Source organism: Sander lucioperca, chromosome 13, assembly GCF_008315115.2.
Source record: "Sander lucioperca isolate FBNREF2018 chromosome 13, SLUC_FBN_1.2, whole genome shotgun sequence".
Taxonomy (NCBI): Eukaryota; Metazoa; Chordata; class Actinopteri; order Perciformes; family Percidae; genus Sander; species Sander lucioperca.
Window position 1 is genome coordinate 17,056,089 of NC_050185.1, and position 14,467 is coordinate 17,070,555.

The following is a 14,467-nucleotide window of genomic DNA, read 5'->3' on the forward strand; positions in this document are numbered from 1 at the left end:
TCCAATAAGTAGTCCTTCTGCTGTTCATCACTGAGAGACAGACAGACAGAGAAACAGCAATTTGATGTGTCACATTCTCTGTAAGTGTTGATCCTGTATTCTGGATTAGTTGTAGCGCTTGTGCCGTTTATTTGTGTATTTTTTTTCAATGGCAGTATTGTTTTAAATTAGACTTAGACTAACCCTTTTCTGCTGTTTGTATGGCAGGGCTATATACAGTTAGTCTGTTGTACCAACAGTATTGCTTTTTGTTAGGTAAAGTAAGTTTGTTAAAAAGCTTGAAAAATGAGCCATGATGAATATGTAAAATATTTCATAGCAATGTAGTGACCTGAGTCCTGTCCATCTGACATAGTGGTGTGTTGTGTTTTTAGACCATACACTCTTTGTATGTGACAGTGTAGACCTCCAAATCTATTTCAACTTCTCAGGTGGGTGCAGAGAAGACTTTTACAATGGAGAGTGTGTGCTGTTTGTGTCCTCCTACTTTTTTGACTTGGTGTTGGCTCTGGGTCGATATTCATGGGACTCGTCTTCCAGGCCGTTCTGCCTCTTGTACCAGTCAAACAGAGTCCTCAGGATAGACGGCAGGCAGTATTCTGCTAGAGAACTCATACTGCTGATCAACTGCACAGAAAGAAGGAGGAGGAGCAGGTAAGTGAGAGAGAGTTAGAGGTTAAGCCCATTCCCAAAATTTAGAGATGGCCCGATACCAATTTTTGCTTCCCGATACCGATTCTGATACCTGAACTTGCGTATCGGCCGATACCGAGTACCGATCCGATACCAGTGTGTCATATATTTTATTATGTTTTAACAACTGTAGACTACTATCCCTGTATGGGTGTGATATGATTTCTATCTTTGTTGTCGGTCTGGCTCAAGTTAAACTCTTTGTGAAACATGAACGCCCCAGAACTTTCTTTTATTATCCAGTTTGACAGTCAGTTATAACGGAAAAAGAACAAAAATAAACTACTTTAACGTAGATTTTCTTTAGGGCTTTATTACGTGGTATCGGATCGGTGCATAAACTCCAGTACTTCACGATACCGATACCAGCGTTTTAGGCAGTATCGGAGCCGATACCGATACTGGTATCGGAACTGGTATCGGTATCGGAAAATCTCTACCAAAATTAGACAATGTTACGGCAAGATTTGGATGAAACAGGAAAAAAGGGTTAGGGCAGGTATAATGTGTCCATGTCAGGTACACGCACCTGGTCGAACTGTGGGTCCTCTCCTCTCTGCAGAGATTTGTTAAGTGGCTTCTCCTGTTTGATAAGAACGGACAGAAGTGAAAACATTCATGTCAGAAGACACAAGAAAAGGTAGACATTTTATTACAGGAATATACATATACAGGAACATGCAAGTTCAAATGCCTCAAAACTGTTGTAAAACTCAGACCGACCAAAGTGTCACTGCAATTTGTCACTGCAATTTGTTTAAATTGCTTATATATCCTAAACTATTGAAGACATTTAAAACATATGCTGGTGTTGCATTTTCAGCTAAATGTACATTTGTAAATGTGTTCATCGGCTGCCTAAAACAAGCCCAGAAGTGATTTCATTACTTAGTATCAGACTAGCTGCTTAGGCAATAACCTTGTTATGTTCCTTTCATGGAACATATCAGGTGTTCAGCACTAAGAGCTTACAAAAACAGTGAGATAAAAACTTACAAAAACAGTGAGATAAAAAGCCAAATCTCTTAACACATATACATTATGTGCTTAGACATTTGGATTTATTTGGAGAGCCAAATAAGCCCCATTAAATCTTCTAAACCCAAATAAGCCGTTTCTGGCACACTTTGTCAGTGAGACAAAAAATGTATATGAGAGACTCAGAGGTTGGGTTACAGTACGTCACACACATTTGGTTATATTTGAATCCAAAACATCTACATGGCAAACCATGAATCTGTTTTGATCAAATCCCGTAACCTTCTACGTATTTTAAAAACCATTGGGTGCTTGATGAGACTAAAATGTATGTGGAAATTGCAGGGCTCCAGACTGCGACCAAACGGTCGCATTTTGTGACCATTTTTTGAGACAGTGCAAGTATTTTTAACAACTACTCGCACGTTTCGTTGTGATAGCTGATAAGGAGTTAGCCTTAGCCTGACGTTAGCTCTCCTCTCTTCCCCCCACTCTGTTTACGGTCTCAACCCTGTCTGTGAGCGCTTCCGGACGGCGGAGCCAGGCTGGTAGCCCTTGTGTTGTAGTACTCAGTCTCATCACAAAATTGACCGCATTTTCACTCAGTGTTGTCTCGTTCTCATTCAAAAAGGACTGCATTTTATTTTAATTGTGGGGATATCACTTAATTGCCTGTGCATTCACTGATTTATTTGCATTTGTACACCAATGGTAATGTCAGCTCTGACATTTACCACACGCCACGGTGCCGCTCACTCACTTGGGTGAGAGAGGTAGAGATGTGACAGCAGAGAATGGAGATTGCTTCTACTGTATGAAAAAAAATACCATATAGGGTGCTTTGCCTGGACATAAGCTAACGGCACGTTACTTTAATTTTGAGTTTGAATACACAGTTGCTGATCAAATATATAACTATTTACCTCATCAAAACAAATAGTGCTTGTGTGTTTTGAGTAGGGGTGCACAATTCGGAAAATTCGATATTGATTTTTAGGCTCAAGATTTGATTCAAAATCGATTTGATTCAAAAACGACTTTCGATTCAAAAAACGATTCACAGTATGTAAATGTAGTTACTTTTCCCATATGACTGCAGTAGACATACAATTATTTTTTTATTTTTTTATTAAAAAATATGAATCGCGATTCGAAAGTGAATCGATTTTTTTGCACACCCCTAGTTTTGAGTGTCGTGAGCTCCTCTCTCTCTCTCGCTCACTCAACACTCAATCTTTCCCACACTGGGTGTTAGATACTTAGTTAGATACTCCCTTTTCCGTGGAAGTTTAATCACCTTAGATATGATTGTTATTTCAGTGTTAACAAAAAAAAATAGAGAGGAGAGAGGGAGGCAGAGGCAGAGGCAGTAAAACATTACATTGACAGTAATAATACTTTGTTTACATTTCTCAATGTCTGAATGTTTGTTAGGCACCATTCAATTAAAATGTGACTGTTAACTAAAACAACAGCACATTGTAGTTTCTGTATTTATTACCAAAGCATTTATCAGTAATACAGTTAAAATGGGGGAAATATGAAAAATTGATTTAAGGTGTGCGCCCCTGAGATTTTCAGTTAGGGGCTACAGTGCTCCTAGTAAAGTCTGGAGCTCTGAATTGCCATTTCTAATAAACACAAATGCTATCTTGTGTTGATGTAACATTTGTTTAGCTGTAACTGGACCTCAAATGCATCAGAAGTTAAAAAAGGCGATATGATATAATATAATTTAATAATATATACTGTAGCGTTGTGCGCTACTGGCTAAGCCAGTAGACCTTGATAGTTGACAAAAGGCTGTGAAGAGGTTACAGTGTGTCTCACTGTAAGATGAAAACTAAAACAGCTAAAAAAATTGATGAGGTATTAACATTCACCATTCAGGTTTGCTAATATGTAAAATATTGCCATTCAAAGGTTTGCACTGTGTGATCATAGAGAAAAACGGTTCAAATATGACCCTGATGAGAAATAGGTAGCTACAGAAAATAGATACATTAAAAATTTGTTAGGCCTTTTATAAATTAGGTTATATTATATATAAGCCAGGATGCTGGGGATATACTATTTCGCAGTGAAGCACATTGTAGGCATCTCTTCGTCTGCACAAAAAAAGACTGCAGTCAACATATACTGTCATAAAAAGCCACTGCAGATAACACAATCCAGTCCAAAATGTACACCTAAATGATGCTGTAACCTGAGAGAGATGGGATAAAAAACAAGACAAAACAAGCTGAGATGCAGTTGCACTTACCAGTGGTTCGGCCATGATGATGCGAATCTTGCGTTCGGAGAGCAAGGTGAAGTTGGCAAACAAGCTTTTTAGGACGAACTCGCCCGGCTTACTCTCTGGGTCCACGTTGACGGGCGCCATGACGACAGGACCCTTCCTCTCTCCCAAGGTTCCACTGACTGGTGGGAGGGGTGGCTTCAGTCCCACTGGAGAGGCTGGGGAATGTCAAGACAGGTCAGTTAGTCTGAGACAGGGGTTTGACACGAGATTATACTCAGGCAAGTTCTGCATCCATAAGGAAAGTATTTTTTTTCTATAATTTCTAAGCAGATTCATGGATGTTTATTCATGATGGAGATGATTGGTGATGATCTATCATGTCTGTGTGTTCAGATTTGACTTAGTTATGACTGTGCTGAGTGAGTGTTTCTCCAAGTTTGACAGGGTACACTTTCCAGACGCACACGCACGTGTGCACACACACACACACACACACACACACACAAAATAATGTTTTAAAGAAAGGGACATGTACATCACAAAGACCATTTAGCAACAGAGCACATTAAAAAAGCTTGCTGGGCAGTCTATGTTTTCATTTCTCATTCCTTCTGATTACATAGTCAGGGAGACTGGGCACTAGGGCTGTACTCGATTGAAGAAATTCTTAGTCGACTAACACTCATTCAATTGTATCGACTAATCGATTAGTTGATTTAATCGACAGATCTGTAAATCTGAGTTTCTCCGCAAAGAGTCATGCAAAAGCACCACTTTAATTCTTGTGTTTACCAGAGATGTGCTCGTAAGTTTCTTGGAAATAAGTCATTCAGCATGAAAAAAGCATAAAACATGACTAATCGACTAAAGAAATCTTAGTTGACTAACACCAAAACGACCGATTAGTCGACTAATCGACTAAGAGGGAGCAGCCCTACTGGGCACTTTTAATTCTTGCAAGACGTAATGATAAACAGACAGAGAAAGATAGACAGGGAGTGGTTGGAGTCTAGAAGGGGTTTGAGTGAGACAGACAGACAGACAGATATAAGATAGGCCATTTCCTGTCATGTGTCTCTAAGAATATTGGCATGCCCTTAAAATAGAACAAACTCATCGCTATAAGAAATGGCGTCAGTGACTATACACTATAAGAGCTTAAGCAAGACTTCAAGAAATCATCAACAGGACTATTATTACTTACAGAGAATCATAGGTCAACCACTAAAGTTCATGAAAAATCCCCAAACAGACACAATAGCTGTAACAGTAGCCAACAACAGAGACGTGTATGACTGGAGTGAATCTGCAGGTTTGATTGCCTGAACATGCTGAGAAAAACAAGGTGCGTAAAATACTTCAAACAAAGCATTTATTCACCCACACACTTCCAAGAAGTGTGTGTAAGTTAATAACTCTGTCAGGGCTAACTGATCTTTCATGACCTGACCTCACTGGAGAGGTGAGGTGTAAACAGTAATTCTCAGACAGGACAGGCCCCCAGGTCTCATAGACAGCAACCGGTTTGTGTGAAAGTTGAGCACTCAAATGAGGTAAACGTGTGCACATGAACTAACACGCATGCACGCTTACCAAGGCCCTTGATGAAGCTGATGACACTAGCCCTGCTCCATTTAGTTGGCACTTCCATGGTGCAGACAGTCACACAGAGAGACAAGGATACAGTGGGTAGAGGTGGGTAAAATGGGCAGAAACAGTGGGATGTGAAATGTGAGGAGGGGTAGCTGAATAGTCTACAAGGTGCAAAATACAGCTCCCATGATTGACAAATCAAAGTAATTCCTTGCGGAGAGATTAGCGGCACAGAAGAAGTTTGTCTTTAATATCCAAATATTCCACCATGACAGTGACTACAGACATCAGAATAATGTCTGGCTTTGGCACTCGGCAGGTTTAACCGAAGCTAAAAGTGTGAAGCCCCATCCTTCAGAAAATGATAGGCAGGTAAAGTAAAAGACGTGCACCTGGGGCGATAAAGAAAACTCTCATGACAGCTGTATTCCACATTCAATCCAAATGAAACAGGATGATATGCTGTATCCAAAGACCGGAAGAGCCATAGCCAGGTTAAAACTGCCCAGACGACTTGACGCCTCAGAGCTGCAAGTGTTGCAATCACAGAGGAAGAGATGGTGTCAAAGAGTGTTCTCAAAATAGCAGAAGAGAGTGAACTCTACCAACAGGGATCAAGAAATATTCCACTGTACTGCTCCAGCAGAGGCTTGGGTAGATCAGAGGGCCCCATGCTTGAGAACTACATGAGCCTACAGACCAACAATGAGTTTGTACTTAAGCTTCTGCTACGACTCCAGCCTGCCTTCGCTGTACGACAGCTCCTGTGACCTTGGTATCCTTGCATTGGAAAGTTGTATTGAAATAAAGTGCTTCTTTCAGAGTTTTGTGGCTGTCCTTTAGTTTTCAGTAGCAGTTAAGTAATGTCTGTTCCTTGTGGAGATCGGACCAGAAGAGTTGGGTTGGAATTTCAACACTGCCCCGAGAGAGAGGCGAGGGGAGGAGGGAGGCGCTATATATAGACCACTGGAGGTCACTCTCTTACATACCCACCACTCCCACTGACCCCTACTCACACACAAGTGCACAAACATGCAAACACAGAGACACACACATGTACGCAATAATTTTCCAGGGAAGACAGTGACAAATCTGGAAAACTAAGTAATGTGATTGAACTTAAAAGCAAATGATACTGACCTAATTCAGTGAATACAAGGTTGACTCTAAACAGAGATAATCCGGTAAGGCTTCTCTGTGACATGAATTTAAGTGTGTGTGTGTGTGTGTGTGTGTGTGTGTGTGTGTGTGTGTGTGTGTGTGTGTGTGTGTAGACACACGTGCGAGTGAGCCTTATGCATGTTGGTGGGGATAAGAAATGAGAGTAGGAAGACGTAACATGTCCGATAAAGGTGTCGATATAGCGCACCAGTCCAGAGCACTTCCTGGGACCCTCGTAGACATTTGCATGACTCAGCATTTTAAGAGATGAATCAGCAGAAATCTGCCACATCTAGTCAATACAAGTCTACCTCCTACAAGGTTTATTTAACATACTGTATGAGCAACACTAAAGCAAAGAAAGACAGAAAAAAAGAAGATGAAGAAAGAAAATGTCAAGGAGGAGACTGAGATGCCAAAAAGATAGATGAGAAAGAAGCAGAGTTAGACAGAGGAGATAGGAAGGACGTAGAGAACAGATCTGCAACGATTAGCCTAGTCGATTAATCGATGGACAGTAACTATTCCAATAATAATTGAGGGTGAGGGTTGGATGCTTTTCTTTGTTATACACGTAATGTGTAATGTACATGTAAACATTATAAATAACTTGGGGTTTTGGACTGTTGGACAAAATAAAACAGTTTAAGAAGTCAACAAAACTAAATTTTCACTATTTGCTGATATTTTCTGGATAAAACGATAAATTGATCGAGATAATAATTCACAGAATAATTGATAACGAAAATAGTCGTTAGTTGCAGTCCTAATAAAGAAACAACTTTACATCTAGATTCAGGTTTACCTTTATCTATTACATCATACCAACAAACAAGCATACTGAAGTGATAAATCATAACTAACATGATATCACACATATACACACCCTGACACAACAAGAACACAGCTTGCAGACATAAGTCATCATATAAAAGGTTGAAATTAAGACCAGGGTATTATATTGGGTTAGTAAGCATTGCAACACATTTTTTGGCTTGTAAAAAGCTTGTACGGTTTGTTGGCAGTAAAGTGGAGTGTGATGAGTCACTTTAAAAAGCACAGACAATTACCACAAACACACCGTCTGCCCTCGACAAGACCTAGCAGAATCAAACCTGTATGTTGTCAGAGGAGGCAGCTGACAAACTCTACTTGTGATCAATGTATTTTGGCATTTTCATTGTGTTACTGTTGGTACTTTTTTGACATATTTGAACATGTAGCTGAAAAATAAAAATCATGTGTTTCTCAACAATATAATTTAAAGTATAGGCCTCCTCTACTCATTAGAGATGTAAACACACTTAGATTTAGCTGGCAGGTGACAATACTGTATTTCCATTTTGAAAGTGGGCTGACCCTGTTGTTTACATTTGGTTTCAAGATTGTTATTTTCACCATCAATACCATGTAATAATGAAAACATAAAATCTGAAGTGTGTGTGTTGACATATTTGATATAGGCCTACACATAATTTCCAACAGATTATTTCAGTACGGCTGGCATGAGATGGAACAATTTCAACTTGATCAGGTCAGCTATTTATCTAACGATTTCACTCGATAAGTAACTTATGCTTGAAAACACAAACCTTACTTGGACTTATCAGGCCTGTTTCTTGCCTTTCTAGCCTTCTGACTGCCTTCATTATTATGACCTTGAAGCACACAAACCTACGCGACAGAATTTGGTCCTATATCTGAAAGATGCCAGAGCTTAAATTAGAAAACACATACACCATAACATCATAGTCATAGTTATAACACCACACATAAATGGCTGAGGGGGGCGAACCATCAACACTTCCCCTGCAGTTTCTCTGTAACCCTTACACCAACACAACCCCTGTTGACAGTAGCCTTCAGCACACACCTAATATATATGAGCTCAACACGGCTGCCCTTCTAACCACACACACACACACACACACACACACACACACACACACACACACAATAACGTTTTATAGAAAGGGACATGTACATCACAAAGACCATTTTGCAACAGAGCACATTAAAAAGGCGTCCATATAACTCTTACACTGCTCAAAGAAAAAAAAGTGCCCACACATATGCATACAGTACATACACAGAATGAAAGCTAACGCAAACAACAGTGTCCAGTCAATATATGAAAATCACAACAACAGGAAAGCCTGCTGGCTGATCTCTGCGTCCTCTACATCAACAAGAAAAACATCGACTTTACAGTAAAGGTAAACTACAGGACGCATGGCGATGACTTATGGCATTAGACACCAGTGCTTCTTGCTTACATTCATGAGCCCATTGCTGAAAGTACAGTATGTCCAGTTGGCGTCAGTCAGGGATGGTCCTGCTGGGCATTTATCCCAGACTGCCACAAGAGTGACATACAGTAGCTTTACCTTCTGTTTGGTAAACAATGACTCACTAACTGAGGAACTGTACACATGTAGTAGGGTTAACAGATTGATAACACATAATAACAAAGTCAAAGACGGATTTCTTCTTTTACTGAGTAATGTACTGTATAGTGCATATAGAAAACTGCTGAGGAGCCAGATTTTACTCTCAACTAACCCCTGGAGCTGTTCTCTCTCTCTCTCTCTCTCTCTCTCTCTCTCTCTCTCTCTCTCTCTCTCTCTCTCTCTCTCTCTCTCTCTCTCTCTCTCTCTCTCTCTCTCTCTCTCTCTCTCTCTCTCTCTCTCTCTCTCTCTCTCTCTCTCTCTCTCTCTCTCTCTCTCTCTCTCTCTCTCAACGCCTTGTCTTCCATTATTCCATTACGTAACATCGCCAAATATTGACAGTGTGGATTATGCTGTATGCTGCCTTTTTTTCAGTCTCATCCACTCATAACACACACACACACACACACACACACACACACACACACACACACAGATACACAAACTAAATCAGTGTAGTCTTTACACTGCAGGATCTACAGACGACTACTCGGTCTGTTACGAGGGCAGACAGCATCACGCATTAGTTTGGCATACAGCATACAGCATACAGCAATGACAACCTTGATGTATTAGCTGTACTCACTGCCTCCTAAGGACTTGAGCAGAGACTTGATGCTGATGTCAAAGAAGCCTGAATCCTGCTGGCTGGTCGCCATGGCTGCAGAGGCTATGTCGCCACGGTGACAGACAGCAGAGGGAGGACAGGATGGCAGGATGAGGCGTTGCGGACAGAGCAAGTGAGAGAAAGAGGAGTGCGCTCCAAGAGAGAAATACTGAGAGAGGAGAGAGGGATGCGGGTGGGCAGTCAGTGATGCGGATGCTGCGGCTGTCTGCTGCTAAGTGTGTGTATGTGTTTGTTTGTGTGTGTGCATGCACAAAAAAAGAGTGTGTGTGTCAAAGAGATAGAAAAAGAGAGCGGCGCTCTGTGTTGCTATCTTGCTGGTTAGCACCCCCCACCCCCTCTCTTTTTTGCTCTCTCAGGACAGTGATACACAGATGTTGGTAGACGCAAGCAGCCAATCCTCTTAGAGGAAAGACACAGAGAGAGAGAGAGAGAGAGAGAGAGAGAGAGAGAGAGAGAGATATGGAAAAACATACAGTAGATAGTAGGGGTGGCAGAAAATACAGGGAGGGAAGATGGGAAGGAGTGAGGGACAATGAAGAGACAGTGGGAGGAGGAATACTAGAGTAATTAAGATAAAAGAGATAAAGGGCAGAAATGTAATGTTTGTCCCTGTTGTCCAGTTCTGTCTCGCAATAAGTGTTCAGTGAGCATACTGCAAGCTGCCTTGACCAATGAGAGACAAGAGAAGCATGGATAGGCAGTCAGCACCAACGAATAGCCAGGAGTGATAACTGGTCAATAGCATCACTGCCTTAGATGCGTACGAGTCCATAATGCACTAATATTCTAACTGAGGTTTAAGTATGAAGTGTGGGGCATGCATACTACTTTTAGGCTCTGTTCCAAATCACATACTAATATACTATTAATACTAAAGCTATGTGCCAATTCAGGGGCTGCAGCCTTCGGAGGCAACAGCCTTCGAAGTCTGCCTCAGCCGCATCCTTCGAAGCCCACGAGGGCCGAACTGAGCGGTCTCCCTAATGAGACGGTGTGGTCTACAGAGCATTTCCTGTTTGTGTCAAAGTACCGCTCCTGTCGCCTAGCAACCTTAACAGCTGCAGCTGATAAGTGATCAAAACATTAACTATTATTATTACAGCATCGAAATGGAGCCAGTTCTTTTTATTTTACCATTTGGTCAAGTGTCTCAAAGAGAGAGGGAAATAAATAATATAACCCTCATGTGTATGTAAACATCTCTTGTCTCTCCTGTCAGCTTACAGTGGGCTCTTTGAGCATGACTGGCCGGCCAGATATCTAGCTACCCCCACAGAGCTAACGTTACCCCCGCAGAGCTAACATTACTCCCGCAGAGCTAATGTTACTCCCGCAGAGCTAACTCTACCCCCGCAGAGCTAACGTTACTCCCGCAGAGCTAACGTTACTCCCGCAGAGCTAACGTTACTCCCGCAGAGCTAACGTTACTCCCGCAGAGCTAACGTTACTCCCGCAGAGCTAATGCTACCCCCGCAGAGCTAACGTTACTCCCGCAGAGCTAACGTTACTCCCGCAGAGCTAACGTTACTCCCGCAGAGCTAATGCTACCCCCGCAGAGCTAACGTTACTCCCGCAGAGCTAACGTTAGCCCCACAGGGTTAAGGCCCACAGCGCTGGAAGTGAATTTAATGATGAAATAGCAGACAAAAATTGTAAAAGAAATAAAATAAAATAAAAATCTTGGTTATTGGCTGTTTGCCTGTGCTTCTGCTTGAATGCCGAAATAAATGCTGGGAATCCTGGGGCTGCGAAGGATACAACAGTTGGATCCTCTGAATTCTGTAAAAGGAGGCCACATTTGTGGACCTTAAAATAATACTGTGAAATATGAAATTGAGTGGATGAGGTAATGTTGGTTCACATTTGTGATAAACACTGTTCATTCAACGGTAGCTTGGTAAGGTCGTGATCAATACAGTCATGTGATGCAGAGAAGACATTGCTTGGGTTTACTTCAGTATGAACAATCTGCTGGGAATACATACTTAATAGTTTTTAGTATTTAGTAGGCAGTATGCAGTGCATACTGATTGACTATGTAGTACGCAGTATGTTAGTATGATAACACAACCTTAGTTGATTCTTGACACTATTGTCCCACAATGCAATGCACCATAAAAATTGTCTTTAAAAAAAAGAAAAAAGTTTCATGTTTCTGGAGTTGTCTCAACATTATCCACAGTTTATTTTATTTTTCTCTGTCATTTATTTGTCCAAAATCACTCCTTAATTACTATATACTGCACAATAATACATGTTGTAGTCGAGGGGGTAATTTCCCCTGGGGGAAATTCTTCCTCACTTTAACACTTTTAGTTTGATTCCTGTCCAACTGCCAAAATCCCGCTAGCAAAAGCTCTGAGCTGATCAAAATGTTAAAATGCTCATTTGAGTCTCCTTGGCTGTCCTCACAATTCTGTCTTAGCAGAAAAATGTGATTGCCATCTTGGCAATGATGCTGTGGTTGGGTGACTAAGAGTGGAAGTACAAGTGGATAATTAGGGTCATCATGCAATTCCCTGGATGAACAGCGGAAGAGCCACAGGACAACGGGTGAGGGAGGGAGAACAGAGGCAGGGGAGAGACTAAGAGTGAGGGGAGGGGAGGAATAGAAAGTCCATAAGATACTGTATCATGCAAAGCTGCAGCTCACAGGAGAGCTACCGAGCACAGGACGGCCTGGTTCACATTAACAGACAATTACGGTCTAATCTCAAAGGAGGAGAAATATAGCAGAGAACCACTGCAGGCCTATTCTTGTCTGCAACTTATGCTTACCCCATTATAGTCCGGGGCCAAATAGTATCAGCAAATAACAATTTCTGCCTTGGTGTTAACCTGCTTACTGAATCAAGATTATTCAGCCAAGTTGACAATCACAGAAAAGTAAACCAAATCTGTTTTCAAAAAGTTCTCCAGCAACTGCAAGTTTTCTGTGTATACCCTCCACTTCCTGGTGCACCAAGCAGCTGAACTCAAGGATGGTTACTAAATAATATTTGACTGAGGTCTGTTCTTTGTTATCTCAACCCACTGCAACCTCATCTCTTCTTACTCAAGAGAACATGTCAAGGATTACTGTTTGTTGACCCTATTTCTCACATTTCTCATTAGGTTAAAAAGTTACATCTGCCAGCTGTGGAACTATGGGAGGTTTTAGTTGTTATATATGGGAAAACTAAACATGTAATATTTGTGTGAGTGGGAAAGCTGCGGACGAGGCATTTTGTGATATTAAATTAAAATAGCAAAGTCAAGAGAAATAGAACAGAGAAATGTGTTTGTTGGAGTGCAACTCACGTCCAAGATATGAAAATCTATTCAAATTCATGACATAGAGAATAGGGGTATACACAGAGGCCACAGAGTGACACACATTTATTCAGTTTACAAATAAAAGTCACACACACACACACACACACACACACACACACACACACACACACACACACACACACAAACACTTACGGAGATCCTAGGATTCCTTACATTCTGAGCAGGGGCCTGGGCATGCCAGCTGTTGGAATGTGACTCCTCCACACACACAGGCATACATGCACACATAAGTACACATATTCATATGTGCACAAAAACAAATGCACAGAAATTGCATTGCATTCATTTAACCTCAAATTAAAGGTATTTTAAGCAGTTGCATAGACAAAAATGTATGACCAAAGCAGATACACACAATGGTCACTCTCACACTCTCTCACACACACACACACACACACACACACACACACACACACACACACACACACACACACACACACACACAGGGCAAGGAATCATATCTGACCTTTCTGGATATGCACTAAACACTGGCTGTTATTAGATCGGCCCATTTCTTGCAGTGATGTCCTGATCCGATACTTATATTTAACTAAATATGTAATCAAAACATTAAAATAACAGACGTATCCTTCTAAATTCGGCACACCTTATTTTTCATGAGCTACTTGATCCAAATACTGAAGGTCCTGATTCAAACTATAAAGTTGATAAACTTAAATTATTAAGGAGATTATTAGTGGAAAATGCAACTCTTGAAATTGATATAACACGATCAGCTAGAGAAAAGACCTATCACTCTGTTGAAATTGATTAAACTACAAAAACAGAGTGATGCGTCTTTTATTTCATAAACAACCCTTGGCAGAGTACAGACACCGGCTTGCAGTGAGCACACAACAGCCACGTTTTATTTTGGCCTGACATCAGCTTACTTGTAATGACAGCTGATACGACCTGCAATGATGACAAACATCCGGCCGGTGATGTATGTCATTTTAACTGGTGAAAGTGGCAGTCAGTGCCACGGCTAACAAGGAGAAGGTGCTACCTGAATGTATTGTACTTGTTACTGTCAGAGCTTAGTTAACAGTAGAGGAGAGTGGTATAGAGACAGAGCGCATCACGTCATACTCTGAAAACCACACCCACTGGAGGGGAAAACAATCGGTGCCACAATATGCAACAAAGGGCTGAAACGCTAACAAAGTGCCTGTAGCGAGCTAAAAACATTAGATTTATGCTTGTCAAAGGATTATTTTAGCACCCTTTGTCTACCAGGGAGTATAAGTTAGTTGTTAGTAAGCTAATGTTAGCTATGTGTTAGCAAGCTAAGGCACTTGCAAACATAATCCTGCATAGCTTTCTGATTTATCCACATTCCACAACAGTATTACACAAGTTGCATAATATCAAAATGCTTTAGCTGAA

The 14,467-nt window shown here is 41.1% G+C and overlaps 1 protein-coding gene across 8 annotated transcripts in view; it reads right to left on the minus strand.

Moving 5' to 3' along the window:
• Positions 1 to 14,467, minus strand: part of fryb (furry homolog b (Drosophila)) — a 76,850-nt gene that overhangs the window by 41,676 nt on the left and 20,707 nt on the right. For 4 of the 8 annotated variants that reach the window (XM_031280568.2, XM_031280565.2, XM_031280562.2 and 1 more), the window contains exons 2-5: positions 3,935 to 4,128; positions 1,223 to 1,276; positions 488 to 627; positions 1 to 30 (exon numbers count right to left, since the gene is read on the minus strand). The exon at positions 1 to 30 is cut by the window's left edge and continues 61 nt beyond it. In XM_031280568.2, coding sequence (XP_031136428.1) covers positions 1 to 30; positions 488 to 627; positions 1,223 to 1,276; positions 3,935 to 4,054 — 344 coding nt within the window. In that variant the 5' untranslated portion in view covers positions 4,055 to 4,128. Of the gene's footprint in view, positions 31 to 487; positions 628 to 1,222; positions 1,277 to 3,934; positions 4,132 to 5,506; positions 5,635 to 9,700; positions 10,088 to 14,467 lie in introns of those variants that run through there. The other 4 variants (XM_031280566.2, XM_031280569.2, XM_031280567.2 and 1 more) reach the window with 4 other exon arrangements.